A 27,439-nucleotide genomic window follows, 5' to 3' on the forward strand; every position below is an offset into this window, starting at 1 on the left:
GTCAGACGTTGGAAAAGGACGGCATTTCTTCTTAAAGGTGAAGTCCGTCATTTTCCTGCTGTCAAATAGTAACCGACGTACCACTGTTGAAATGGATTGCATAGGCTACTCGGTTTGAATGTATTTATAGGACTCAACTTCCTGTTAAATCATTTATTCTGACAAGCAGTCACTTTAAAGCCAGGCCAACTCCAAGGAAACTTGCCATTAGCAGTTCCTCTAAAATTCGGCGAAGCGTGCGCAAGCGATGAAGGGACGCGCGCAAGCGTTTGTTGATTTAGTGGGAGACATCGAGAAGCTGCAATCAGCTACATGAGATCTCGTTTGAGGGACGCTGAATTCGGATGCAATTCAAAACATTACCCGACAGATTTTGATTTGAAATCAAAATCCTACAAAACAAAATTTTGGGTCCCTGAAGATTGCCCCGAAGTCAACTAGACACGAGAAACAGATTTTAAAATATATTGAACAAAAAGTTGATTCATTGTTTCTGTCGGAATAAAACCGAGTAATGTACTGAGGAACTGAAAATGAGAGTTATGCACGTTTTCACATAGGTTATTATTTTGACCAGCATTTTACTCAGTGTTTATTTCATCGTCCGAAAGAAGTCATAACTCGTATCCTTTCCCTTTTTCTATTTGAACGATTCCATGGCTGCCGAAAAGGGCTTTAGAACATTCAGCATCTTTTTTTAAACATCATTCTTAACACCCTCCTGTGATGTCACACTATTATTCTTTCTCGCCGTTATTTTGCGTGAATGGAGCAAAGCGCACCATTCAATATGTAAAAACGGCGCAAAACACAAACAAGGGAGACTGAAGTCACTATTTATTTCACATATTAGTTCAAACCTCTCTTTTATAATTTAGGCTCCTTGAGTGTACGCTATGAGCTTTTGTGCATATGAAGCTAAATCAAATAACCCATAACAATGATTACCTTTTTCACATTACAAAACAAGAAGTATCAAAAACACCGATGTCTAGTCTCTTACAGGGTTAACATTTTAAGTGAATCCATACTATGAAAAATGTAAGTTAATGCATGCCGTGAAAACAAAAAATTAAGTTAACAAAACATTTTATCGTAGAGTACACAATTTAATCGACTGGCACAAGTTTCATGTTCTGCCATTTAGTATCTCTTAATTAATAGACTACATTAATTTTTATCCAGCACATAATAATAATAACAACACATTCCTTATATAGCGCATCACATAGCACATCTCGATGCGCTTCACAGTAATATTATGAAGTTACATTTCAACATACCTTGAGTCAATTTAATTGAATTAGAACAAGAATGTCTCAAACAGTTCAACTCTAGCCACCAGCACACTTTCTACTACCAAACCTGTTCTCTCGGCTGAGGCAGCGGTCGTGAACTAAAAAGCGTCTAGTAGTTTGTCTTCAGGAAGACAATGACGTTCGCACTTCTCGAACAGTGTAACAATACATCGCTCTCTGTCTTCCTTGTTCTCGTACGCATCCTCGACCTTTGGCTGAAGGTGACGATGTTTCCAGCCGCCTTGGTTGGTTTTAGAAGCATCCTCTGTGTACCTCAAGAACCACTACTGTCACACTGAATTTGAGATTGCGAGGATTTCCATCGCAAATTCCTGTGTTCCTGTCCACCACGTAGGGCGAAATTCAATCCAATCAAGTGCACCAGTGTGTTGAGAAGCTGGGTGGGATTGCAACTGCCGAGAACACTGTTCTGCCACAATGACTTTCTTCCTCGACCGTAATCTCCTCGGCTTGTTTGCGACGTGTTCCCAAAGCTGCCTTCGCTCGCTCTTTCATAAGTCCGTCAAGAGTATTTCTCAGCTGTTGGAAATCTGGATCCGACAAGAACTTGTAGTTTTTGCCTATCAACTCAAAAAAGCTAGACGTAGATCACAAGCTCATGAAGTGTCTCCCTAGGTAGTCTTCACCGTTCTTCTTTTTCACCTCACATATGAATCTTCATAGCGAGTAATTATGCTCGTCTTTGGTCATGTTATCCAAATCCACGTTAATGGGACTGATGTTCAGTGAGGTATCACAGACAGCTTTCATCAAATTGCAACACATCTGCCAATCATGAAACAAATCTACGGCCCACTGGATTTTCTGTTCCATACTCTCAGCAAAAGTGTAAATATAAAATATTAATATTTAAGACGTCACACGCTATGCAGCAGATCCTTACGGAGCTCTGGAAGTGCCATCCAACTTGTTCAGATACCGAGATAATTTTTCTTATTAATTCGACTTATAAAGTCAACAGGGTTGCTGCCAGTAGCTCGTCAGCAGCAATGTTGGACACTATTGGTTCATATTTTATTTTGGACTGGGATAGAATGTCTTCTATATTTAATGTGGCATCTGACACGCTGGCAGAATCTTCAGTGTCCGAGCGAAATGTGTTTTGCGTAGGGAAAATGCTGCAATCACTGTCAGAACTAGCTATGTTTCCACCTTGGCGTTCAGAGCAAAACTGGCATGGGTGCCGTTTGAATCAACCTATTTGACATCTCATATGTAGTTGGAGCGTAAAAATCCCCAGGGAACGAACACAACAATGTAGCTTACTTAACTCTCCCAGCACAGCTTACTTGATATCGCTTGAAGATTGTGTATTGTCCATATTCGGCTACTGCGTTTTTTTCCAATTTTACAAAAACACGACATTCGTGTTAACAGTGACGATGAGTTCTCAGAGGGTGTTGAGTAGGCCAATACACTCGGCAGCACGATGAGAATGTCCTCGGGCTTTGCCCGCGGGCCATTCTCATCCATGAACGGCGCGCTCCTCGTGTATTGTCCTTAACTTTATAAATACCTCAGACAGTTTCCCCGTGCAACAACTTGACCGTGTGTATTCACATTTTGATAATACCCGCTGCGAAAAGCTAGGGCTGGCGCCTGGATGAATATTTTTCCCTGGGAAGGTTAGGGTAATTATGATATAGGGGAGTGTTTAGGTACAAGCTAGTGGACACTAGGTAAATGTCGGGCTTTACTTTCTTATTATAAAACATCATCCAACCAACTAATACCCCATTAAAAAGAAAAAAATACTACATCGAAACTCGAACTCTTGGCATGTTGGTTCTAAGCATAACGCTCTGCTAACAGAGATACCATGCAAGTCGGCAGTTGCAGAGCAGTTTTGTTGTGCCTTATACTTAAAAGTTTGTGTACCATTTATGATAATAGACCTCCACCAACAAATTCATAATTATGGACGCATGCGCAGAAATGGTCTTAGCAGCAAGAAGCGTGAGTAGGCTATTGAAAATGTACAGGAGTGCGACTTCGAAGATCATTTTCTCTCAGGTTTCTGACTTACTTCTTTTTTTATTTAAAAAATCCCATGGAATCGTTTTCGCTAATTTTTTTTCCAAGGAAGGTTAGGGTAATTATGATAAAATGGGCGTATCTTAACCGTTGCACATGCGTTTTTCGTCTAGAAAGGTGGGGGTCATGGCCCTCTTCACTAATGATGATGATGACTTCGATGACCTCTCAGGTTTCTAACTTTGTTCAGTTTTTTCTTCAGAAAATCCCATTAAATCGACTGTGCTATTAGTTTCTAATTTAAGTGGAATTTTTAGTGCACTGTAAACAAAATTAAAATCGTAATTTCTCCTGTGCGCACGAGATCGTCGTTTCTTAGTATGGCCCCCTTCCACCATAAGAAGTATAGACTTCATCGTAATTGTTCTCGGAGCCAACCTGTGCATTTGTAATAATGCGCACTCTTAAGGATGGGTGCGTGGACACGCACTCAGAGAACAGTTTGCCATGTGATTTTTATCCGTTTTCTTTTTCAACAATTTTAGAGTGTTGTGTTTTTCACAATTAAACTGGAAGAACACACTACAGGACACGCAAATGTGTTTCTGATGACTTTTCCGTCATAATTTGTCGTGGGCGAGAAATTTATTTTTGGCTCGCTGGGCATTTGAGGAGAAAACGCCCCGCGAGGGCTCGCTTCAGGAAAATCTCGTGCGCTTGTGCACTGAAAGTATCTTTTGGATGCAAGCAACTCGCGAATATTTTCTTAGAGGGAATGGTACAGCAATCCGCTTTGCTGGGACCAAGTTATTTGTATCCTTCTGATGATGATCTTGCTTGCAAACATATGACATGTAAAGACAAGATTTAATAAACGTAAGCATTTAACTTGAATGTAACATATTAGATAAAAAAAACAAAATACAGATAAAACAAGTGCGAACTAAACGCATATGTGGTTAGGTCTATCCGTTTTGGATATTGTTTTGTATTACATACATATTGCTTATTTTTCCAGTTGAGATTGGATCACAGCCTTTTTCATTTCCTTCTCTCTTGACTGAACATCAGAAATGACAGACATCCCATGATTTCTGTTGACCGTAAAAGCACCACTTCTTTTGAATTCAATCTTATGAAACCCAAAATTCCCCCAAATATTCCACTTTACTGACAGATGGGGGTTATCTCTTGTTTTGAGCTTTTATTTCATGTATATTTCGGCCTATTCAAGAAAAATAAAAGTATAGCGTGTCACCTATTGTTGGTCGAAATGGTCGATGTGCTCAGGTAACAATAGTGTAAGTAGTCACGTCTTGAGTAAAGACTATAGGTACCACTTTTGACCAGTGGCGTAGCTAAGATTTTACTGGTGGGGGAAGGCACAAAGGGGGCTCAGAATCTTATGGGGGGCACCAGCTTTCAGTGGTTTGTTTTGGGAGGCAAGCTTTTGTTAGCCTTTGGCAATATCCGTTCATTCGGGGTTTTTTTTGGGGGGGGGGCAGCCCCCCGGCTTAGTACGCCATTGCCTTTGGCGTAAGGTACTTTTTACGGTACGCAGTCCACTGCAAGGGCTTTCGCGCTGATTCTGGCCGTAGTTGATCATCAACGCCCTATGCGAAAACTTCAAAATATTCTATATTAGAGAGTTCTGAGAGCCATGGAATAGGGAAATTGAAGAAATATGGCACTAAACCTCCGGCCTGGACTTAGGGGCTGAGTTCCGGCGGCTTGTTCCCGTATGCTCACGAACAGCTCCATTTGTTGTTCGTGGATCGGCCGCTCGAACGTCGGGAACAAATAACCGATTATCGCTGGTAGTACAGTTAGTAACAAGCAACATGGTGGCGTCCATGTAGGCTACGTGATTCGAGAGTTAATGTTTGGATGGGCTGAATTTTTTCTACATAAACAGAAACATTCATTTCTGTGTTACGGAAAATAATTACATGTAATGTTAATTTTTCAAAACTTCCCATGGTCTTTGGCTTTGGAAGCCATCTCTCTACATTTGCAGCTGTTCAAAAATCAAAATCTCACGAGTTTTCCGTGTCTTCCTGTAAAACCCTGACGAGGAGGAGGTGCGGGATCCTGTTCCGGGAACAGTGTTCTTGAGTCGTGTTCCCGCCGTTCGAGCGCGAGAACAAGAAACCCGTGTCAAGAACAGGCCGCCTGAACCCGACCAGGGATTACAATAATTCTGAGCAAAGTGGCACTATTTAGCCGTTTTGCAGAGGGATGTATTTTCAAAATGGCCAATTTTTCAGGAAATTCCCTTGATTTTGGTTTGCTTTGGGTGAGAATTTCTCAAAACTTCATTGATCAACCCATTAGAACATGAAGGAAAACTGAACGAGAACATCATTTTTCTGTGCAAAACGTGTGAGAGTTGTGAGCATCTATAAAAATAATTTTTAACCCTGCGATACGTTTTGATTTTGGTTTTTCTATTTTGCTGGGACTGCGCTTCAGAAAAGGCCGCATCATTTCTTGGGGTTTCAGAGCCCATATTCCTTTCTAGGGGCATTTAAATACTTCAGTGGGTGTCCTCTAGCCTCTACAGCTAGTAAAACCCGCAGAAAGTAGATCACAGTACCGTCATGGGCCTGGTTTCCCATGCCTTCAGGATTGGGTGGGGGTCTTGCCACGTGCCAGCAAAGCCACAACACCCCTCCACCAAAATAACACTTCAAAGACCGCTGCAACAAACATCTGTAAGTCACGTACGTTCATGTCCCTCACTTGGTTTGTGCGCATGCGTACTGAATCTCACTACAGCCAGACGCTAGTAAAATGGCTCTTGACTCAGCCGACCTGGTCCCCAGAAGTAATCGATCAACATCAAGCTCTAAAAACGTTTTTTGCCCTCATTTCCATCCCAATTAGTATTTTAACACTCAAAGTCCCTTTTGCTAACTTGCACATGATAAAAATCCATTTTCTGCCAAATTTTTGCCCGTCTTTCTTACGTACCTCCAGAGTAACGGAGTCGGACGTTGGAAGAGAAGCCAATTTTTAGAGGGGATGTTTTCAGTTTTGCCGAGTTTTCCCTGACATTCCTCTACTTGTAAGTAATAACAAATATAACTATCATGAACGCTCTAATGAGAAAGTATCATGCAAGAAGGAAACTGTATGAATGAGAACGGAAAGTTTTTGTTTGGGCCTTTTAGTCGGGCAATTTGATGTCGTTGTACGCATTAGTGCAATGCAGAAAATTCAACTCGTACCGAAACGCACTCGTATCCAGGGGTGTGTGCGTGCATATTAAACGATTACACAAAGCTGTCCCTGGTAAGAAACATTCCCTGCGTGGCCCAGGCACTGTCTTTGTGAATGATCCCTGGTATAAACACATGGAGCCACTTTAACACACAGTCCGGCTGGAATTTTTGCTGTTTTGTCAATTGCTAGGGGAAGCCCTGACTTTGAAGTAACTATACCAGGCTTTTCAGCATAAACAGGGGTAGGATATGATGGGTGGTGATTGCATTTGGACATAAATTTTTTTGATCAACGAATTAGCAATGTGACCTCTTCTGAAGAGGCCACGCCCTTTACCCAAATAGGGATTTATCTCTGATGTCTATGCTGGGAATTTATTTCCTCGGGCCGCGCCGCGATCTGTGAGTGTGACCGCCCTCTATCGGTTGATGATACAGAGCCATCACTCGCAGGCGGCTTACGCTTGGCGCGGGCCGTTTTCCAATACTCAATCAATATCGGATCCGTCTTGGGCTTCAACTGTTTTTACTAGCTGACATTGAAGCTGTAAGCGCAGTAATTTAGTCTAATAGTGCCACAAAACATCAAATAAGATGCAAAAAAGGCAAAAATTACAGTAATCCAGTGTAATTTAAATGCTTTAGGCCTACGATCGGGGATTGGTTTGGGGGACGAAGCTTGAGACGGAGACGAAGTTGAATATTGGAAAACGGCCTAGGCTAGGCAAAAGAGTGTTTACAATCTTTGGGCTAGGCTAGCTAGCTCTCTAGGCACACGCCAAAACACATAACACAACGTAGGCCTATGCCAACGTGTACGAAGTGGACTATTATTTGCGACATGGCTGACCAGGTGCAAGTCGACAATGTGGATGACTGGTTAGAGGAGAATAAGAAATGGTTTCTCCCTCCAGTGTGCAACAAAATGATGTGAGTTGACAGCACTGAATTACAGGCGTATACCGGTAGATGCACCAGGTATTCTTTGAAAACTCTGAGGCTCTTTAGGGGCGTTATTCTAGACTGCCAGGGCCTGTGTGGAGCGCCCTCCGAGTACCACTGTCCCAGAGGACATATTTCATTAGGCCCTATTTGGATTTAATGACAATAAATGCACAAAAGGTTTACTTGAACTTATCTTGCAGGAAGATAGCCCCACCAGTGTGGCACGGATTCTCACTCCCACTCCATCCTTAGCCACACATTTGTATAAGCAATTTTGTGTCAACGTACTGAAAATTTTCGGCGCACCCACTTATCATCGTGGGCACAATTTCTTCTGCACACAGAGATGATCCTTAGCTGCTCTACTTTCTTAGCGCCATTTATTGAATGATTTCACTCACGTTGCTCTGGTATTTTCCAGTCTTTTTGCCTTCACCCATTCAAGCTCACATATCTGACTGACATACGGTACACGGACTGAGCGAAGATACTTCATGTGCCAAAGGGCCATTCCAAAACTTTGGCAGCAGTTTAGATGTCTTGACATGGAACAGCCGTCGAGTTGGTTGGCCGGCTGGTTGATCAATCATAAAACTCAGACGCCAGGTTCTACTGATGTTTGAAGCATTGGTGTTATTCAGAGCTCAAAATCATCGTGTAAACTACATGTAAGAGATATAAAATACACAAAAAATGTTTAAATCTAGAGGACAGCTTATTGAGAATTAAAAGCACATGGGAATATCTAGAGAAATTAAAGACCAAAGCTCCCTAGGAATCCAATTAAACAACAAGAGTGACCACAAATACAATCGAAGTTAACATTATAGATTGATAGGTGCTCAAAATCCATAAAACATGAAAGTGTACAAAAAAGGGAACAAAATCAGCAATGATCGAAACTCTGGAGTAGACATTCACAAAGATTCACAAAGATTATCTTAAATGCAACTCTTGGAAAGCCAATGAAGAAAGCATTATTCAACGTAAGAAGGCCAGAAACTTACTGACGCAGAGTACTAATTAAACCATCAACAAAACACAATTGTAAATATTAATTGTAAATATATTATTATATTATAACGCAGTACATATACTCAAAACGGCAGCTCTGTGGGCATTGTTAATCCAAACTAGAGGTTTTGTCTATCTGTAGGACAGAGCAAAGGGCTTTTCTTTTTTTTTTCTCAAGAAAAGGGCATTCCTTCATTTGGGATAATACCACATTTAGATTTCTCACTTCTTACTCAAGCATCTATTCAAGAGTTCCCAAAGTCCCAACGTTTTTGGTGACCTCATTATAACAATATTCGAACCCTTTTGGACATTAGAAGATACAAGGAATTAAAGTTTGCACCCTTTACATCATGTCACCTTGTTTATAACACTTCCCATTCTAGCTATCTACCAAATTTCAGCCCAATCAGACATGTAGTTCACGAGATATAGGGCTGTAAAGAATGTACCTTCAATGTCACGTGACTAGTCACATGACAAAGTCCTTACCACATCAGGTCAATGTTTGTCGAAAACTCCTCTTCAAGAGACCTGCAAGATTTGAACTAAATCGAATATGTACTTCACGAGATATAGTACTTCGAAGAGTGCAACTTTAATGTCACGTGACTTGTCTTCTGATGACGTCATTATCACATCAAGTCATTATTCGTTTGAAGCCCTCCCCTTTCAAGATAAATGCAAGGTTTGAACCCTATCAGACAAGTACTTTTCAAGATACATTGCTTGAAGGAGTGCACCTTTAATGTCACGTGACGGGTCACATGATGACGTCACCACATGAGGTCAGTTTTTTTCTATTGCACTTCCCCTGCTAGATACCGGTACCTGCAAGGTTTCAACCAAATCGGACATGTCCTTCAGGAGATATAAGGCTTTGAAGTTTGCTCCTTTAATGTTATGTCGGCTAACACCGTATGACGTCATTATGACAATGTTGTTCTTTGACCCTGTCTAGTTTGGGGACTTAAAGAGTGCACACCTAATACACAGTCAATCAGATCAAGAAAATTGCTGGAGACTGGCTGTGGAACAAAAAAAACATGTTGGGAATATAAAATATTCAAAAATCAAGAAAAAAATCACAAGGTCATAATATTGGTGTTTTGTATCAGACTTTTTTGTTGGCTGTAACTCTGATGACAATTGAATATCGCTAAATTACCAAAATGATGCCCTGAAAACATGTACAAAATCAATGGGCTAAAAACACATGCAGAAAAACTGCTCCTTTGAACCTATGTCACGTGATTTGTTTTTAAACTGAAAACGTTTTCTGAAATATTACTTGATAGTTTTACTCCAGGCTATATTTGTAATCGATAGAAAGGGAAAATTTAGTCTGATCTCTCTTTCTTTTTGGTTGTAATTCTCTGTCAAAGTTGAAGACTACTCACTCATTAAGCTCGATGTCCAATCCCTGTGGAGAAAATGTGCACCTTTAATCTCATGTCACATGACCACTGGTGATGTCGTGATGACACACTTGTTCTGGGACCCTCTTTAAATGGTGGAGTGTGAGTGTGCACAAACATGAAATCAGTTAGATTGACCTGCGTCCCGAAGTGTGCCTGTTGAAAAACGTGTACAAAACCTATGGGGAAAAATAAAATATTCAAAAATCAATACAAAATAAGGTGATGATGTCATCATGACGTCATCTATTGTATATAAATCTTGCGTCAGGGTCTTTGTTGGCTATCACTTTATCAACGATCAAACATCGCAGAGTAAACAAAATTGTGGCTCGAAAACGCGTACAATGACAATGGGCTATAAACACGTGTGCAGAAAAACTGCTCCTTTAAGTTCATGTCATGTGATTTGCGTCTAAACGGAAAAAAAATTATGAAATATTATTTGATATTCTGACTCTTGGATATATTGGGAATCGAACGGAAGAGAAAATTTAGTCTGATTTCTCTTTCATTCTGGTAGTAATTCTTGGTCGAGGTTGAGGACTACCCACTCATTAAGCTCGATAATTGTGTGTAGTGCAAAAACTGTACAATCCTACAGAGAAAAACTCCACCTTTAATCTCATGTCACGTGACCACTGATAATATCGTGATAACGCATGTGTTCTGGGACCCTCTTTACGTGGTGGAGTATGAGTGTGCACAGACATGAAATCAGATTGACCAGCGTCGCGAAGTGTGCCTGTTGAAAAACTTGGGGCAAAATAAAATATTGAAAAATCAATACAAAATAAGGTGATGACGTCATCATGCCGTCATCCATCTTATATCAGTCTTGCATCAGGGTCTTTGTTGGCAATCACTTTGTCAGCGTTCAAACATCGCGAAGTTACCAAAATTGTGGCTTGAAAACATGTACAAAGTCAATGGGCTATAAACTCGTTTGCAGAAACACTGCTCCTTTAAGTCCATGTCACATGATTTGCGCTTAAATTGAACAATTTTTATGAAACATTACTTCATATTTGGAATCGTAGGCATATTTCAAATCAAATAACAGAGCGTAAAGTACCCAATTTCTCTTTCGTTCTTATAGTAATCTTGAGCCGAAGTAAAGGACTAGTGTTAAGTAGAAAAACGTGTACACAAACTATTGGGAAAAAATAAATATTAAAAAATCAATATGAAATATGGTGATGACGTCATCATGACGTCATAACTTTGGCAATGATTCATTTCAGGGTCTTTCCTGGCTGTAACTTGGATGACAATTGAATATCGCCAAGTACCCAAAATCGTGCCTCAAAAACGTGTAAAAAGTCAATGGGGCTGAAATGAGTATTGAAAAATCAATAATAAATCACTTGATGATGTCATCATGACATAATTGTTCTAGACACATCTACGCATAAGGGTCCTTCATTGGTACAAGTTTGATGAAGATCCAAAGATGTGAAAGCACTAAAGTCGTGTGTAGAAAAAACGTGCCCAAATTAAATGGGATATTGAGCAGAGGAAGAAGACGAGAATTGAAAAAAACAGAACAAAAATAAAGCCTTGTTCACAAAGTTGCGAAAAAGCCCCCCCCCAAAAAAAAGAACAAAAAGAATGTCTTTTTTGCAACTTGCGAAAAAGCCAACAAAACAGAAAATAAACCACCTCAAGTCTCACTACATGACACACAATGCACTACTTAAGTTCAGTGTTTGGGTCAAATGCTAACTCAGATGCTGTTTCTTAAAATACCACATTGTGCCAGAAATAAACAATTAATATAATAAGCATCTATCTTAAACATGATACAACAATAAAAGGAGTTTTTCTTACCATCAAGTGGAAAAGTACCGGCAAATATTACATCAAAATCTTGAAATGTTGATGAGGGCTCGACATGCGGGTAATTGTGTACAACTGGAAACTTTGGAGAGTGTGCCAACATGGCCAAGAACTTCACCGTTCACAGGGGAGTTTTACTAAGTATGTTCATAGACCACCTTGAGGACTGGCCAGCTAACCTCTAGCCTCCAAATGATTTATGGGAAAGCATTATCCAGAGTAGATTGGGCCTTCAATATACATATGGGTGGTGTTTAAAGGCATTTTCTAAACTGCCACTTACACATCACGTTTTATGTTTATACAAATTGGGATGGGATAGCTTACAAGTTTGATGTGAAAGTCATCTTAATGTAATGGTGTATTTATAAATGTTTAAGTGGCATGGTTCTGGCTTACCTTTGTAGTAGTGTATGTGCTTTCCCTTTTCAAAAGCAAAGCAGTCTTCCACAGACAGGTGTGAATTTGTCACGAGTGTGCATGTGATTGGCATTCTTTTACTTTCAGGACACCCCTAGTCTGAGTAACTTTGACTCTACAAATGGCCTTGTTTAACATTTGGACATGGTTGGTGATAGTAGAGTATAATTACCTTCCATAGGGTTTCCATTCCATTTACTCATTTTACTAAAAATAGCTTAATTGTACCCCGTTCAAAATCCTCAGAATTCATCCCTCCAAATAGTCCTGTCTAATACGCCCACTTTGGGATTCAGTGGGAATCAAAGATTACAGTGAAGGTGAAAAGTAATACTTGTACACATTGTTCGGGATAAAAAGAGAAATCTTTCTCTGAAATCAGGAATGCTCGTCAACCCAGCTTGAAGTCACTTGTAAAAAAATTTTTTAAAACATACTCGGCAAAAATATCTTTTACAAACACTAAAGGGGATAGTGTGCATTTTGATATGAAACAATTTGTAATTTTCTGGCACGATGTGATCCTTCACATATTTTAAAATGGTAGGCATGCCTGTCAGGAAAGAATTCATCCTACTTTCCTGTCCTCAGATATGTTTTGTTTCTCATCTCTGTCAAAGTACTTTGTGGGCAAGGGCCCCTCTGTTTTCATACAAGGATGGGTTCTAAGACTATTCCCCCAGAGTGTTATTTTAAACAACAGGGAGACAGAAAAGAAAAAGAAAAGAAAGAAAACAGGAGCCATTTGAATAGATTTCAGGTAATATTTTTAGTAGAACGGACAAATTCCCGAAAAAAGTTGGGCCTTTTGAAGCCCAAGGGCTCCAACTGGTCCTATTGAGATTGAATCGTGTTGCAGATCTTAAGGGGTACTTTAAAGAAGGCGCATTTATTCTGTTCGTGGAGGATGCGCTGACTGGAATGAACTGACATTTTGCAACTAGTATGACACGCCTCAACGAGGTGATTCTCTGCACAGAATCCCTAGCCAACCTAAATAAACCACTCTCCTGCCAGAACCATACATTCTCCTAAAGACGAACAGAGCAAGCTGTTTGAAACGTCGACACCTGCTTATGGAAGAGATAAATCACATGGTGTCTCCACAAACCATGTCACTATTGCTTTGTTTTTGTTCATCGGTTTGTTTTGTGTGACAAAAGGTTTAAAAGCAGGATGTTTCAAAGCAGTTTGGGGAGTCAGGTTGGCGTGGTGGCTTTTTCCCTTGCATTTCACCTCTGCGGCCTGGGTTCGATTCTTAGCTCGGTCCACACGTGTGGATTGGCTTTTCAGTCCCTACCTGATTCTGTGGGTTTCACCTAGAATTATATTCTCTGGGGTTTTCATTCCACTTCTAAAACTGTAACTGTTTCTCATTGTCTCCTTTGTAGATGCATTTGGCAGCTGTCTCAGGCACCCTCGTATGCCACTTGCTGGACCTTGTTAACCCTATCCATCAATCCTTTCAAAATCCTCCACATGGTTTTGGAGGATTTTTTTAGAGGATTGAGGCTGCATGGCAAAATTGCCGTGCTGATTGCAAAGGATGCATTGTCTCAAGGTTGTGGGTTAGACCTTGTGTTGTTTATGTTAAGCCATGCATTAATTCATGCCCACATACATGTACATGTACATGTATGTGTAAAATCCTCCATACTGCTCCAGGATACCATATTCGGTGCCTCAACGTAATGAGAGAAATGGCCAGAGGAGTCTGAAGGATTGAGGCTGTAGGCACCCCTCCACAGAACACATTCAGGAAATGTCAGAGGATTTTAGTGGATTGAGGCTGTAGGCGACCCTCCACAGAACACATTCAGGAAATGTCAGAGGATTTTAGTGGATTGAGGCTGTAGGCACCCCTCCACAGAACACATTCAGGAAATGTCAGAGGATTTTAGTGGATTGAGGCTGTAGGCGACCCTCCACAGAACACATTCAGGAAATGTCAGAGGATTTTAGTGGATTGAGGCTATGGGCACCCCTCCACAGAACACATTCAGGAAATGTCAGAGGATTTTAGTGGATTGAGGCTGTAGGCACCCCTCCACAGAACACATTCAGGAAATGTCAGAGGATTTTAGTGGATTGAGGCTGTAGACACCCCTCCACAGAACACATTCAGGAAATGTCAGAGGATTTTAGTGGATTGAGGCTGTAGGCACCCCTCCACAGAACACATTCAGGAAATGTCAGAGGATTTTAGTGGATTGAGGCTGTAGGCACCCCTCCACAGAACACATTCAGGAAATGTCAGAGGATTTTAGTGGATTGAGGCTGTAGGCACCCCTCCACAGAACACATTCAGGAAAAGTCAGAGGATTTTAGTGGATTGAGGCTGTAGGCACCCCTCCACAGAACACATTCAGGAAATGTCAGAGGATTTTAGTGGATTGAGGCTGTAGGCACCCCTCCACAGAACACATTCAGGAAAAGTCAGAGGATTTTAGTGGATTGAGGCTGTAGGCACCCCTCCACAGAACACATTCAGGAAATGTCAGAGGATTTTAGTGGATTGAGGCTGTAGGCACCCCTCCACAGAACACATTCAGGAAATGTCAGAGGATTTTAGTGGATTGAGGCTGTAGGCACCCCTCCACAGAACACATTCAAGAAAAGTCAGAGAATTTTAGTGGATTGAGGCTGTAGGCACCCCACCACAGAACACATTCAGGAAATGTCAGAGGATTTTAGTGGATTGAGGCTGTAGACACCCCTCCACAGAACACATTCAGGAAATGTCAGAGGATTTTAGTGGATTGAGGCTGTAGGCACCCCTCCACAGAACACATTCAGGAAATGTCAGAGGATTTTAGTGGATTGAGGCTATGGGCACCCCTCCACAGAACACATTCAGGAAATGTCAGAGGATTTTAGTGGATTGAGGCTGTAGGCACCCCTCCACAGAACACATTCAGGAAATGTCAGAGGATTTTAGTGGATTGAGGCTGTAGGCACCCCTCCACAGAACACATTCAGGAAAAGTCAGAGGATTTTAGTGGATTGAGGCTGTAGGCACCCCTCCACAGAACACATTCAGGAAATGTCAGAGGATTTTAGTGGATTGAGGCTGTTGACACCCCTCCACAGAACACATTCAGGAAAAGTCAGAGGATTTTAGTGGATTGAGGCTGTAGGCACCCCTCCACAGAACACATTCAGGAAATGTCAGAGGATTTTAGTGGATTGAGGCTGTAGGCACCCCTCCACAGAACACATTCAGGAAAAGTCAGAGGATTTTAGTGGATTGAGGCTGTAGGCACCCCTCCACAGAACACATTCAGGAAATGTCAGAGGATTTTAGTGGATTGAGGCTGTAGGCACCCCTCCACAGAACACATTCAGGAAATGTCAGAGGATTTTAGTGGATTGAGGCTGTAGACACCCCTCCACAGAACACATTCAGGAAATGTCAGAGGATTTTAGTGGATTGAGGCTGTAGACACCCCTCCACAGAACACATTCAGGAAATGTCAGAGGATTTTAGTGGATTGAGGCTGTAGGCACCCCACCACAGAACACATTCAGGAAATGTCAGAGGATTTTAGTGGATTGAGGCTGTATTCAAGTTTTCCATTGGGGCCGGCAGTTGAAGGATTTTGAAGGACTGAGGGTCAACCTAGCCAAAAGGGCAGGCCCAGGCGCTTTGGGTTAATATCATCATTCTACAGCACATTTATAAAGTGCATTTGAGCATACTTGGCACAACATGTATGTAGTAGGGCCTGTGTTATCAATTATTATTATAAAATTATTACAATTTTTGCATGAGAGTAGTTAGTGTGTGTGTAATGTCTTGTTTGTCATCACCAGTTACCAATGTCTTGTTTTACTGCAGGCACAGTGCTGGCCAGATGAAGTCCTTCTTTGTTGGGGGACCAAACCAGCGAAAAGATTACCACATTGAAGAAGGGGAAGAGGTGAAGATTATTTGACAATATGGGCGATTCACAATATTGCGCCTCCAAGAGTTTGCAATGCGTTGACCTGTCACAGTACGCGAAATCTGTCGGATTGGGTCGACAGATTTGCATTGTGATCGGTCAACATGTTGCAAACTCTTGGAGGCGCACTCTTGTGAATCGCCCGTATTGCGGCACCCAGGTGTGCATAAGTGACCACCTGTGAAGCACAACCTGATCATTTTTTTCACACAATCTTGTTAATTTTATGGTCAGAATCCTAAAAGCCCTCTGGTTTATTCACCATAACTGGGAAAGGTTAGAGCTAAGCCACTGCTGCTTTGCACCGGGCCCGATGCTTCTTGATGCACTTTGCTGCATATCAGGCTTTTGGAGGTATCGGGAAGGTTTCGCTAGCAAATGGCCTCGGGAGTGAGCAGTGTGAAAGTGGGGCTGGATGCAGCTGTGATTTGGGTCGCAGTTTTTAACCACTTTGCACCGGAGGATGTGTAAACATGATCTGGCTGACACAGGCACAGCTATGTGTGCCTCAGCTTGCTTGCGGCTGATGTTGGAACACCCTAATCCCCCGTTTGTTTTGTACAACTACATAAAGTCCGACAAGTCTGTGGAGGCGGACTGTTTGTTGAACGTGAACTCAGCCACTCATCGCATCCTGAAGTGGCAGGGAGCACATATTGCTTCAAACATACTGTTCAAGTAACTCATGTGAATGAGTGCTTGAAGCATCTGGCAGTATTGGGATCAGCCTGGAGCAGAAGGACTTCGTCAACGGTTAAAATAGCCATATTGGCTGGGAATGTTCTTTTTGTTGGTAGCGATGTAACCTCAACGCATGCATTTCATAGTCGTTTGTAAACCAGCAAAGTGCAGTTCTGACCAAAGGAGCCTCTGCTGCTAAGAAAGTTTAGACCTCTCTCAGTCCCACTTGAAGCGCTTAGCAAAAGTAGGCTACTGTATCTTGCCGTTTTTCAAAGTGATTGTTTTCAGCCCGTAACAGCACTGTCAGCAAGTGGTTAAAGTGGGGAATACAAGGAACGATGCAGTCTGATAGTGTACAGACTGTATTTGCCTTGGCCACTTGGTCACGTTGAACTTTCCCTTAAACATATTCGTGTCAAAGGAACCCACTTTTTTCATGTCCAGGAATGCTCCAGTCAGACAGTATTTTCTCTGAAAATGTAAATTACTTATACACTCTGTTGTTGCTTGTGTCAGTACAGTTTTTCTTCATGGAGAAGGGAGACATGTGCCTGAAGATTGTAGAAAGAGGAAAACACAAAGATATTCCCATCAAGGAAGGAGAGGTCAGTATTGCTTTATTGCACATGAGCTGTATGCTCTCTGGGACTTTCACAGAGGGCAAGGGAAGTTCAAATGATACAGTCCCATGTCACTGCCATAGGATCGTGCACATGTAAACAAAGTGTGACATTGTGTTACAGGTCTATTCTGTATGCTGATAACGCTAGCAAGTGAAAACAGAATCACTTTGCTCAGCTGCCTGGATTTTCCTTAGTTGTGCCAGAAGAACCAACTCGCCGATTAGCAGTTTTTATAAGATCCAGTTTTGTCCGCCTGTGAACAATGAACAAGAATCTTTGCGCTGAATCCATTGAGATGCACTGATGCACAGTTTCTTGATTCTTTGCAGTGCTTTCTGTTACCAGCCTGCATTCCCCACTCCCCACAAAGGAAAGAAAACACCGTAGGCTTGGTGCTGGAACGCGAACGCAGTGAAGACGAAAAGGACGGCCTGAGGTATATTGATGAAAATGTGCAGAAACAATGTGAAATGTATCTTATCCATCTTCATTTGTAATCTTAATGGCCTACAGTTTCCTGGCAATAAACAACTCAAGAAGTCTGCTCCCCCGACTTATCAAATTTGAGGTCAGAAAGTACTTGGAATTTTCAATGGAAAAATTTTCATTAGAATGAAAGGACTGGAAGGTACTTCTGGGGGAATGCGTATGGCTTTCATGAAGTGTGTGGCCATATTTGCTATATCGCATGGTTACCAGTGGTCCTATGGAGCTAATTAAATCATCGGCCCTGTGTAGACTCCATGCAAGAACAGCAGACAGAGCGGTTGTGGCCTACTCAAAAGAGTCAATGTTCCAAATTCGGTTCGTGCATGTATGGCACTGTGCATGTACAAAGAGCTTTCGCCTGTCTTGGTAATTCTGTCATGGGTAATTCTGTTATGATAGTGTGACCTTAAATATTTCCTCCAAATGCATTGGGCTTTATAAAAGCTTGGACCGAGATACATGTAGCACCAGTCATACCAGTTGGAAAGTTTTGTTGGAGTTGGAGTGGACAGGCAGGTTTTAACTTTGACGTGGAAGGGATGGACAGATATATTAATCTTAGCTGTAGTCATGATGTGGATACACAGTAGTGATGACTTTCAACATTATGCTAAATGTATGCTGTTGGAGTGGTTGGCCCACAAATTGATTTGCCCTATTTTGCTGTTTTCAACTTTGTCTCTGTTAGGTATTACATTGATGGAACCACAGAGTCTCTGTATGAAGTTTGGTTTCATTGTGTGGACCTTGGCACTCAGCTTGGCCCGTTGATCAAGGAGTACTTTGCCTCAGAGCAGTACAAAACAGGCAAACCCATTCCAGGTGTGTTTACAAAGAAACCCCACTCAGAAAATTGACACTGCTCAACCTTGTATTAGTCTGCAGAATAAAAATGGATCTATAGAGAATACACTACAAATGTTTGAACACTATCCACCCATCTTCATAATGGACAACCTGATGTTCTAATGTGACATAAGAAAGGCCAATCAGTTACCCCTCAGAGGTTGTACATGTATGTTCCATTTCCTTGGATCCATGTTGGCAGCATTGCAGTTATTGCCAGCTTTGTGCCTGTGTTTTTGCTCTACCAAAACAGCACATGTGCCTCACATGACCATTTCCATAACTAGTGCCTGCAGAACAAAGATATGTATTTGAAGTCAAAGGCATATGGCTGTGTGTCCTGAGCTAGGCATCCCGGAGAAAAGCCACGCCCGTAAAAAAATAATACATGATGATAAAAAATTGAAACATCTAGAAGATGTAAGCATCAAATTATTTCGGGGGTCGATGAGTTTGTGCAGAGACATGTAAATCACTAGACATGATTCCCACACTTCCTGTCATGCTCTCTTGGCGCCGAGTTTCAAGTTTGTAAGGTTGAATTATTTCAAAACAAGGGACATTCGGATCAACTTGCCACCAAGATCGCGAAATCTACTACCCCACGCCCTAGAAAGCTTCAGAAGTGTGAACCATTTGTCACCGGTCACATTCTTAGGGACCATCCCGGAAAATCCACCTGTGACCTTGGACACCGAGACAGAGGTGGAGGCTCCGTTCTCTCTCCAGGGCTGGATTGATGAACATCAGGAGGAGATCCAAGAGAAAGGGTTCAAGAAGGTCTTTGGAGACAAGTATCAATTTGAGGTTGGTTCACATCTCATTGGGCATATAACTTTACTTGATGTGTGTGTGTGGGCATTAGAACCAGAGACACGTACCTGTGTACCTCACTATTGATGTCAAAACCGGTTCCAAATTATTGGACCAGGTACGTACTTGTGTGGGGAGATTGCAGAATTAAAGAGGCAGTACATAGACGTTTTACCTGAACATACCCTAAAAAAGCCCTGTAAAACCTTGAGGTAAACCTCAAATTACTGCATAGTTAATTTTGCATTCTCCTCTAGCCAACTCTGCACAAGCATACAACATCCCTCAGAAAGTGAATTTTCATTGTTCTTGTATGCCTGAAGTCTGATGTTTTTTTTTTAGAATATCATTTGCATACCAGGTTTAAAATGGACAGGTTTTGAAGATTTTATGTGGGGAAAATTCAAAATAAAAACCAGGCTACGTGGAATGCCAAAGTGCGTGTACCATTATGTGCATTTTAGCGGGTGACACCAAGCGTTACATTTCTTTACCTCATGGTGCAAACTATATTGGCACTGGCAGTGGACAGTCGGCTGGTTGCTAAGGACCTGTGAAACCGCAGTGTCCATGTTCCAACTGCAGTTCAACCTTTTGGACAAGCTCCCAAAAGCCAAGTACATTTCTTTCGGGGAGACCGGGAGGGTGCACTGATCTCAAAGTTGGTGTGGTAATTCAGGCATTTTCATTGCCCACTAACAATGTGAGCATACATAAACTAGTCATTCAGATTTTGAAACCAAAGGTCCTGGAGCCTTTTTGTTCAGGCCGATTTGGCTATTTGAAATGTATTTGTCACATGTGCTTAATCATTTTTTCACAAGCCCTTGGACAACACTGGCTATACAGTGTTGTCAGTGAAGGGCAAAACTTCCAATATATAAAAAAAATCTCTTACATACTTTTCATTTTTCCTTGAATTTTGATGTTGCTCATGTGGGGACCCACATTTTATTTCAGTTGGGCACCAGCTTCTTCTACTGTTGGTAAATGCACACCACTGTTGATGTTGACCCTCATGAATTGACAAAAACTTCCACACCCGGGTTCAATTTTTTTGTCAGTTCAAGCCTGATTACTTTTACACCACAGGAGGTTTGGTGTTTCAATTTATCAGAAAGTATGAAGAACACAGATTGCTGCAAAAGTGCCTGGAGTTGGAAAGGACAAGATCTTACAGTAATATGATGTACCAAGCTTATTTCTTCCAAATTTGGATGCATACTGAAGACTGATAGTGTTGGTACCTGATTCACATAAACTACCTCTTGTAGGGCAGCTGTTTTCATTAATCCATGTATTGCTGATATGTGTTTTATTAGATTGCAGTGTATGGACCAGGGGATCACGTCGGAGGCTGTGAGGCAGCTGAGATATGGACTTGGCAGTTGGTGAGTGCTGTAGATATATAATGAAATGGACTGAAGGACTTATGTGTATGTCTTGCACGAATGATTTCTCAAACAATAACCCTAGCATTCTTTGCCAAGCACCCATCGTTTAGGCTGTGCCTAGTGCAGACATTTGTATCTCGTATCCCAAAATTTATCTGTCAGGTGTCAGCCCAGCATTCTTTTCTCAGTACCCATAGATTAGTCTGTGCCTCGGGCAGATGTTTGAATCCCATATCCCAGAGTCCATTAGATTAGCAGACTAGACTTCTTTGCTCATCACCCAAAGCTTAGGGAGTGTGAGGAGATGATGTTTGCAACAAAGACTGAAGCCATAGATCAACATGGTCAATTTTATCCTGGCTTTTCTCTCATCCCCTTGCATGTATATCAATTAGATTGACTTGACTTTTCGTGTAGCTCGTGTTAATTTCCCACTGCACTCATTAAACACTGAATAATGTAGTGTGTCTCTTCAAGCAAACTTGATGCACTGTAATATGAAACACAGAAGATGTCCATCAAACCAAAATGCCATCAGATGCTCTTGTACCACTTTTGAGTTCACCATGAACTGTATGGCTCTGTGAATCATTTCACATAACGAATGCAGGAGTACCCTTACCTTTGGAATTGCATAATACACAGAGTGCAATATAGACTTTTATTTTAATATGTAGCATATGTGGATTGACCAGGCAAGATCAAGGATTTAAGTTTGCTTGAAGATAAATGTGACCCATCACGACAAAATGAGCGTAAAGTTGCATTCTGCTCTTTCCTATTTTGACGGTTCAAAGTCAAATATTGAATTGGAGGTCAATTTGGGGGTTTTGTTATATTTGGAAAGAGTAACCTAGCTCCTTTAAGTTTTTCACAACATTCGATATTTAAACATTTAATATTTTTCAGCAATTTTGATGATAGCATTATTCGTACCTGGTCAGAAATGTTGAAACAGAGTCGGAAACAAATTTGCAAAGCTGCTAGAATAATGCACATTTTCACCTCATATGTTTTACCCTAGGTATTCCGTCTACTACCATTGGCAAGCTCTTTTTCGGCAGAATTCAAAAATATCAGTATCTTAATTTTTGAAAATTCTGACTTTCAGCTAATTCTGTGGTGACAGGTCACAAATGTAGTTATTGTTTATTGCCGTCAGTTTTTATGTATTTTAGGGCTTAGCGGTTTTGCAACTGTGGATATTTTCACAACTTCCATAAAATATGTTTCTTGCCAATGACAGTGTATCTGGTGATCTTGAATCAAAGTGGCTGTCTTTTTCTCCACTAGTGATCAAAGTTGCATCAGAATTCTGAATTAAAATTCTTTTCTCGATTTATTTTTTTAATTCAATGCTCACGTTCACGTGGAATCACTTAATTTGCAGAAAGGTTCATCCGAAATCGTTGTTGGACAGGAGAAGGTAAAAAAGATTGAATTGACTGAGCGGCAGTGCATGCTGATTCCCAAGGACACCAAGTAAGAAAATTAGACTGAAAGTTCTGTAATTAGAAGGCTTGGAGTGGTTACCTGCCTTTTTTTGCAGTCAAATTTCATGTCAATCTACTTACTTTGAGATCAAGTCTTGGGTACCCACACCATCCAGCTTGAGTGACGCTCTATTTACCACTATGGAATGACTATTGTAAAAGAATTCTGGTTGCAGGTATGTTTTTCATAAATCTGGAAACAGTAGACAATACCAAGGATTCTTTTGTTCATCGAGGGGACTGCCTTCAAACCAAGCATGGCTGTGGAATTATCTCACTTGAGAATCACATCACTTTCACCAGTCTGAATTATGTTTTTGGATAAATGGATCAGAGTGGAAGATGGCATACCTGAGTCCCAGTTCAGTGTTTTAATGACAAACTCAAGGGTTTAGGTCCCTTTCCGCCTTGCTGTTGCAAAGTAAGTCAGTGATTAGACTGAAGTCACCCAGTGTGATTGCTGCACAAGTATTTCCTTGCTGGTGTAGAGAATTGAAGTGGGAGGCTGGGTTGAATACTGGGCATGTTTGGCCAACATCACTGGAGCGATGGATGGTTGAACGTGTTGAACTGTCTATTCAAGCATTTGGAACCATGCCTCGGGGGAAATGGTTACATTGTTGGTTGTCAATAGCCTTCTTACTCAATAGAGAGGGAACCATTGACATGAAAACTGTTGTACAAGATGGCAGACTGTACGTGGTACAAGAGATGCAAATATGAGTGATTATGTGAGTTTTTAGTTTGATTGGGCTCAATTGTGTGGGACTGCATTGCGCAGGCACACTGGCAAAAAGCAATAAACCCCTGTACCGATGACATCACACTGTGTTTATGTGTGTGTTTCTGCATTCAATTGGGGACCCTGAACAATAGAGGACAATAAGGTCCCCGATTGACAGAAGGTCCCCGATTGACAACTGTGTACAAAACATATGGGTGGTCTTCTAAAAAAGTTAAAGTACAAACAAAAGAGGAACAATAGGGGGTCCCCAGTTGCAGGCAAATACACACTTGTGTGTGTGTTTTCCTATGGTGCCTTGAGGACCGTGGTCCCCACTGGCTCCATTGGAAAGTGCACTTGTAAATAAAGATCGACATCAGCAGTACATGGGCCTATTGGCCGGTGGTCAACTGTAGTTCCCTTCCAGACTTAGTGTCCACTGTTGCCATCTTGGACTTTATTGTTAAAGTGCCCTGTTTCACTGAGGCCTGGAACCCATAAAGACCAACGACTGAATACAGTAATTACAAATTTCTGTATTTTCTCCTCTACTTCTTAAGGTATACTGTTAAGCAGGGGAAGGACTCTGTGCGTTTGGCGTGCTTCCAAGACCCACGGAAGAAGATATTGGTCAAAAAAGACTGAAGGGGAAAGTCATCACTTCATTGGTTGGTCTATATACATGTAAAGGGATCAACTCAATAAAAGCTCAAGTGATGGGGGAATGAAAGATATTTTCATTGAAAAATAAGTAGATGATTTTTATACATTTTGATACATATGTAAGAAGAAATCAAGAGGGAACTAGCTTAATACTCTTATAAAGGGTCCACGAAATGGTATTTTTCAGTAACATCCCTTGAGAAGGGGGTTTTGTGTCTCTATCTAGCTTCATATCAATTTTGTTTTGTTTTTGAAACAGGTATTTGGTGTCTTTTGTTGGTTTGTAATGCAACGAGAAATTCTGTATTCATGAGAAAAACTACTATTTTATCCTGGGCATGAAACCTCAGTGTTTATCGATTTGTTTCAAAAAGGGCTGTCCTAAATTTTGGGTTTTTTTAGTTATTCTGTAAGAACATGGCCACAAACCAATGGGCAGACCTTTCTCAAAGTTTATGTCAATGAGCAAATATTGGGTTCACAATTTGAAAATTTGAACCAAACCACAGAACCTGAATCATGTCTTCCATGAATGACGGCAGCAACAGCATCCTCAGTTATCTGGAAAAAGCTGGACAATTTTCAATGTTTCAAAAAAATGCACTTTCTAATACACATAACCTAAAGGAATATCATTTAGTTCTCACACATTGAAGGTGAGCGTAAGAGTTGCTTAAGAGTGTATCCCAGAAAAACTTCATCAGGGACCCTTTTAACAAGATATTCATACCATGAACCTTCCTAAATTTTCTAAAATCCTCCACTGTAATATCAAAATTGAGCCTCCTTTATACTTAGACTGTCAAGGGGCATCAGGCACCATTGAAAGCAGTAAGCTTAGTACTACTACATACCTACTTACCTTGCAATGGATTTTGTACAGAATATGGAGGATTATAATATTAGGCCAAGCAAAAAAATTATTATATACATACAAAGATCCTGTCTTTTTGAGGAAACATACGGAGGGGTTTATTAGTTGTATTATGAAGATGGCCGGCATTCTGTTTTCAAAATTTTCGAATAAGTAGGCTCGTGCAAGTTGTAGCCATAATACAGACACAGCCGTGTAGTGGAATTCAGAGATCGCATGATGACCTCAAGATGTAGAAAGTTTAAAAATATACTGTATAATCAAAGCAAGAAGTTCCAAGTTGCTTTTTAATTTTTCAACTAGAGTTGGTTGATTTTTTACTATGTTTGTTTGCCATTTTCTTGTAAATAAGTAACAAATAATTCAGCTGATATAAGGAGGGAAAGGGCATTTTAGCATTGCTAATTTTGCTGCCTACCTTCATGATGCTTATTCCCACACATTATGCAGCAGTATCTGATATTAAGCCAAATGACTCTGTCATTTCATTTTTTCTGAAATAAGATTTGTTGTAAACAATATCTTTCTTTCTGAATTTTGGGAATTTAAATCTGCTTTTTGATGCTGCTTTTATTACGTGCAAAAAAATAATTATATTCCTTGATTTGTTTGATTGCTCTGAGCACTTTTAGTAGAATCATGAAATGCTGAAACAACAGTTCGTTAATATCAGATTGTTTGAATACTGAAGTACTGGATTCTTGCTATATTTTGCTGTTTGCTTTATTTAGATATTGTGGACCAGGCTAAAATAGAGAAATGTAAGTTTTATTTATTAGTTTGGTAGTTGTGGGAAAATGTGATCCATCGTGGAAAAATTCCTCCATGATTGTTGACATTTTCAACCACAAAAATACCTTTTCCTTTCAGGGTGTCTTAAGTGATCTTCAAAAATAGATCTAACTGTGCTTTTTATAATGCATATGCTGGTTGCCAACAAATATACATTTTTAACATGTTTTCATACCACACCCAAAGAATTCAACCATTTCCTTCCTTTTGAAGTTTGGATTCAAATGAATTAACATAAGTCTTGGTTGAATAAACCCCTTGTCATCTGATTGGTAGATCACTGAATTGTTTGTCCTAGTTGCCCCCAAAACAGAAGGTTCTATCTTAAGGCAAATTGAACTCCCTATTCTCTGGTCAAATGAAACTTCTGAGATTGTAGGTGATTCATATTGGGATTTATTCAAGTAGGATTTTGTTCAGGTACAGAGATGCCACTGAGATGCAAAATCCCTGTACTAGGGATTTTTCGTCCAGGGGTTTATTCACTATGATAATGCTTTTGTAAAATGCTAGCTAAACTGGACACATTGTCATTTATTTAGTGACAGATTTTTGCTTCATGGAATGGTGCATTCCATTTTGCTTTGTAGAATGGTGCATTCCATTTGTCACTTCAGAAAAATCAGATGTGTCTCTGCATTTAAAAACATTCATTATTTGCAAATTGTCACATTTCTGTACAGTTCCAGACACAATATAGACCACTCTCATTTTGGCTGCAACTTGTATGGTCAGTCAGAAGTTGTAGAAATATCAGATTCTGGTTGGTTTTCGATTTCATGGACATTTGTCCCATTACTCTTTAAATTATATAACTGATAGCTACATGGGCTTTCAACACTTTGTGAATTTCTCATTACTTTTGAACTGATAGCCAACTGTAGTTTTTGCAGCCACTTGTAGGGAAAACAACTGTGACATCAAAAGAGCAGACCCAATATTACCTGTCTACTTTTTTGTCAGCAAGTTGCAGCTAATGAGATTTGAAGCTGTCCACATTGGAGGAAGCGAAATGGTTAAAGTTCACACTTGCAGCATGTGGTAATCTCTTTCCTGGGCTGGTGCAGTGCAGGTAAAATTGACTCTTCAGAACCTTGCCCACTCACAAAAGAGACTTACTTCATGGCAGACATACATGTCATTACAGCTGATATCACAGTTTGAAAATACACAGAGCTATATATGAAAAAAGTCTTCAGGGTCCGAGAGTAATTTGTATGAGTACATGGGTAACATCAAAATTGGGTATTTAGGGAGTTCAGTGTGGATCAAATCTGTTATCGTTTTAGTTTTTTCATATGGAGAATTGGAGATCTTTCAAAAAGAAATAAAACAGTTTTGGAATAAACTTTGGTTTCTGCTTTTACATGAATACAGTCTACCTCTCCCCTCCCCTCGGAAATAAATTTAGAACTAAATAACTTATCACTCTCAACATGTTGAGGTTGGGCCAAGTTGCAAGTGTTGGAATGAACAAAGACGTAGTTCAGTTGAGTAGCTCATGACTTGTGACTGAATGATTTGCGACTTGAGTTTTTAGGCAGTTGGACAGTGCTGGTACGTGGACTGGTCAACTGTTCTTTTGAGTTAGCACTATGTTAAAATGGAAATAAGGGTTACTTCAAACATTTTGTTCGGTGTGTTGTTACCTTCCCCCCCCCCATTGATGGATCCAGGGGGCCCCTCTCCGGCCCCCCCAGTAGAAAAATGATAAACTGGTAGGTAGACTGTGCTGTATGAAAGAATTATATACAGGGTACGCGAAGACTACCATTGGCCACCCTCTGCTCTGGTCACCATGAATATTGCAGATTGGACAAGAGGTCACCACACAGGGGTGCATCAAGTTAAGCATCTACACATTAACTCTGGTTCAATCCCATCTAGCTCACCATGTACCACCTGTCCAGCCATTGAAAGACAAGACACACTGGTTATTGCTCAGCAGGC

At 40.8% G+C, this 27,439-nt stretch overlaps 1 protein-coding gene across 2 annotated transcripts; it reads left to right on the forward strand.

Annotated features, from left to right (window-relative positions):
* The first annotated feature begins 7,037 nt into the window (after window positions 1–7,037).
* haao (3-hydroxyanthranilate 3,4-dioxygenase) lies at window positions 7,038–26,837 on the forward strand. 2 transcript variants are annotated; one of them, XM_022252870.2, is made up of 9 exons: window positions 7,038–7,447; window positions 15,992–16,073; window positions 17,300–17,383; window positions 17,731–17,837; window positions 18,579–18,712; window positions 19,395–19,543; window positions 20,872–20,940; window positions 22,334–22,425; window positions 23,721–26,837. In XM_022252870.2, exons 1-9 carry the CDS (start codon window positions 7,323–7,325, stop codon window positions 23,803–23,805), a joined length of 927 nt encoding a protein of 308 aa, XP_022108562.1. In that variant the 5' UTR covers window positions 7,038–7,322; the 3' UTR covers window positions 23,806–26,837. The 2 variants fall into 2 exon arrangements, with proteins under 2 accessions (XP_022108562.1, XP_022108563.1); XM_022252871.2 differs by having other exon boundaries at window positions 7,042–7,495.
* Window positions 26,838–27,439: the final 602 nt, after the last annotated feature.

This window comes from Acanthaster planci, linkage group LG01 (assembly GCF_054643075.1).
Source record: "Acanthaster planci isolate LZ-2023a linkage group LG01, COTS_SCS, whole genome shotgun sequence".
In the NCBI taxonomy this organism is placed as follows: Eukaryota; Metazoa; Echinodermata; class Asteroidea; order Valvatida; family Acanthasteridae; genus Acanthaster; species Acanthaster planci.

What these genes read in the sequence shown, in the direction of transcription:
- haao (XM_022252870.2), top strand. Translation starts at nt 7,323, where the DNA reads ATGCCAACGTGTACGAAGTGGACTATTATTTGCGACATGGCTGACCAG. An exon ending in CCAGTGTGCAACAAAATGAT is followed by an intron (nt 7,448 to 15,991) that starts GTGAGTTGACAG and finishes GTTTTACTGCAG; the next exon opens with GCACAGTGCTGGCCAGATGA. An exon ending in TTCCCATCAAGGAAGGAGAG is followed by an intron (nt 17,384 to 17,730) that starts GTCAGTATTGCT and finishes GATTCTTTGCAG; the next exon opens with TGCTTTCTGTTACCAGCCTG.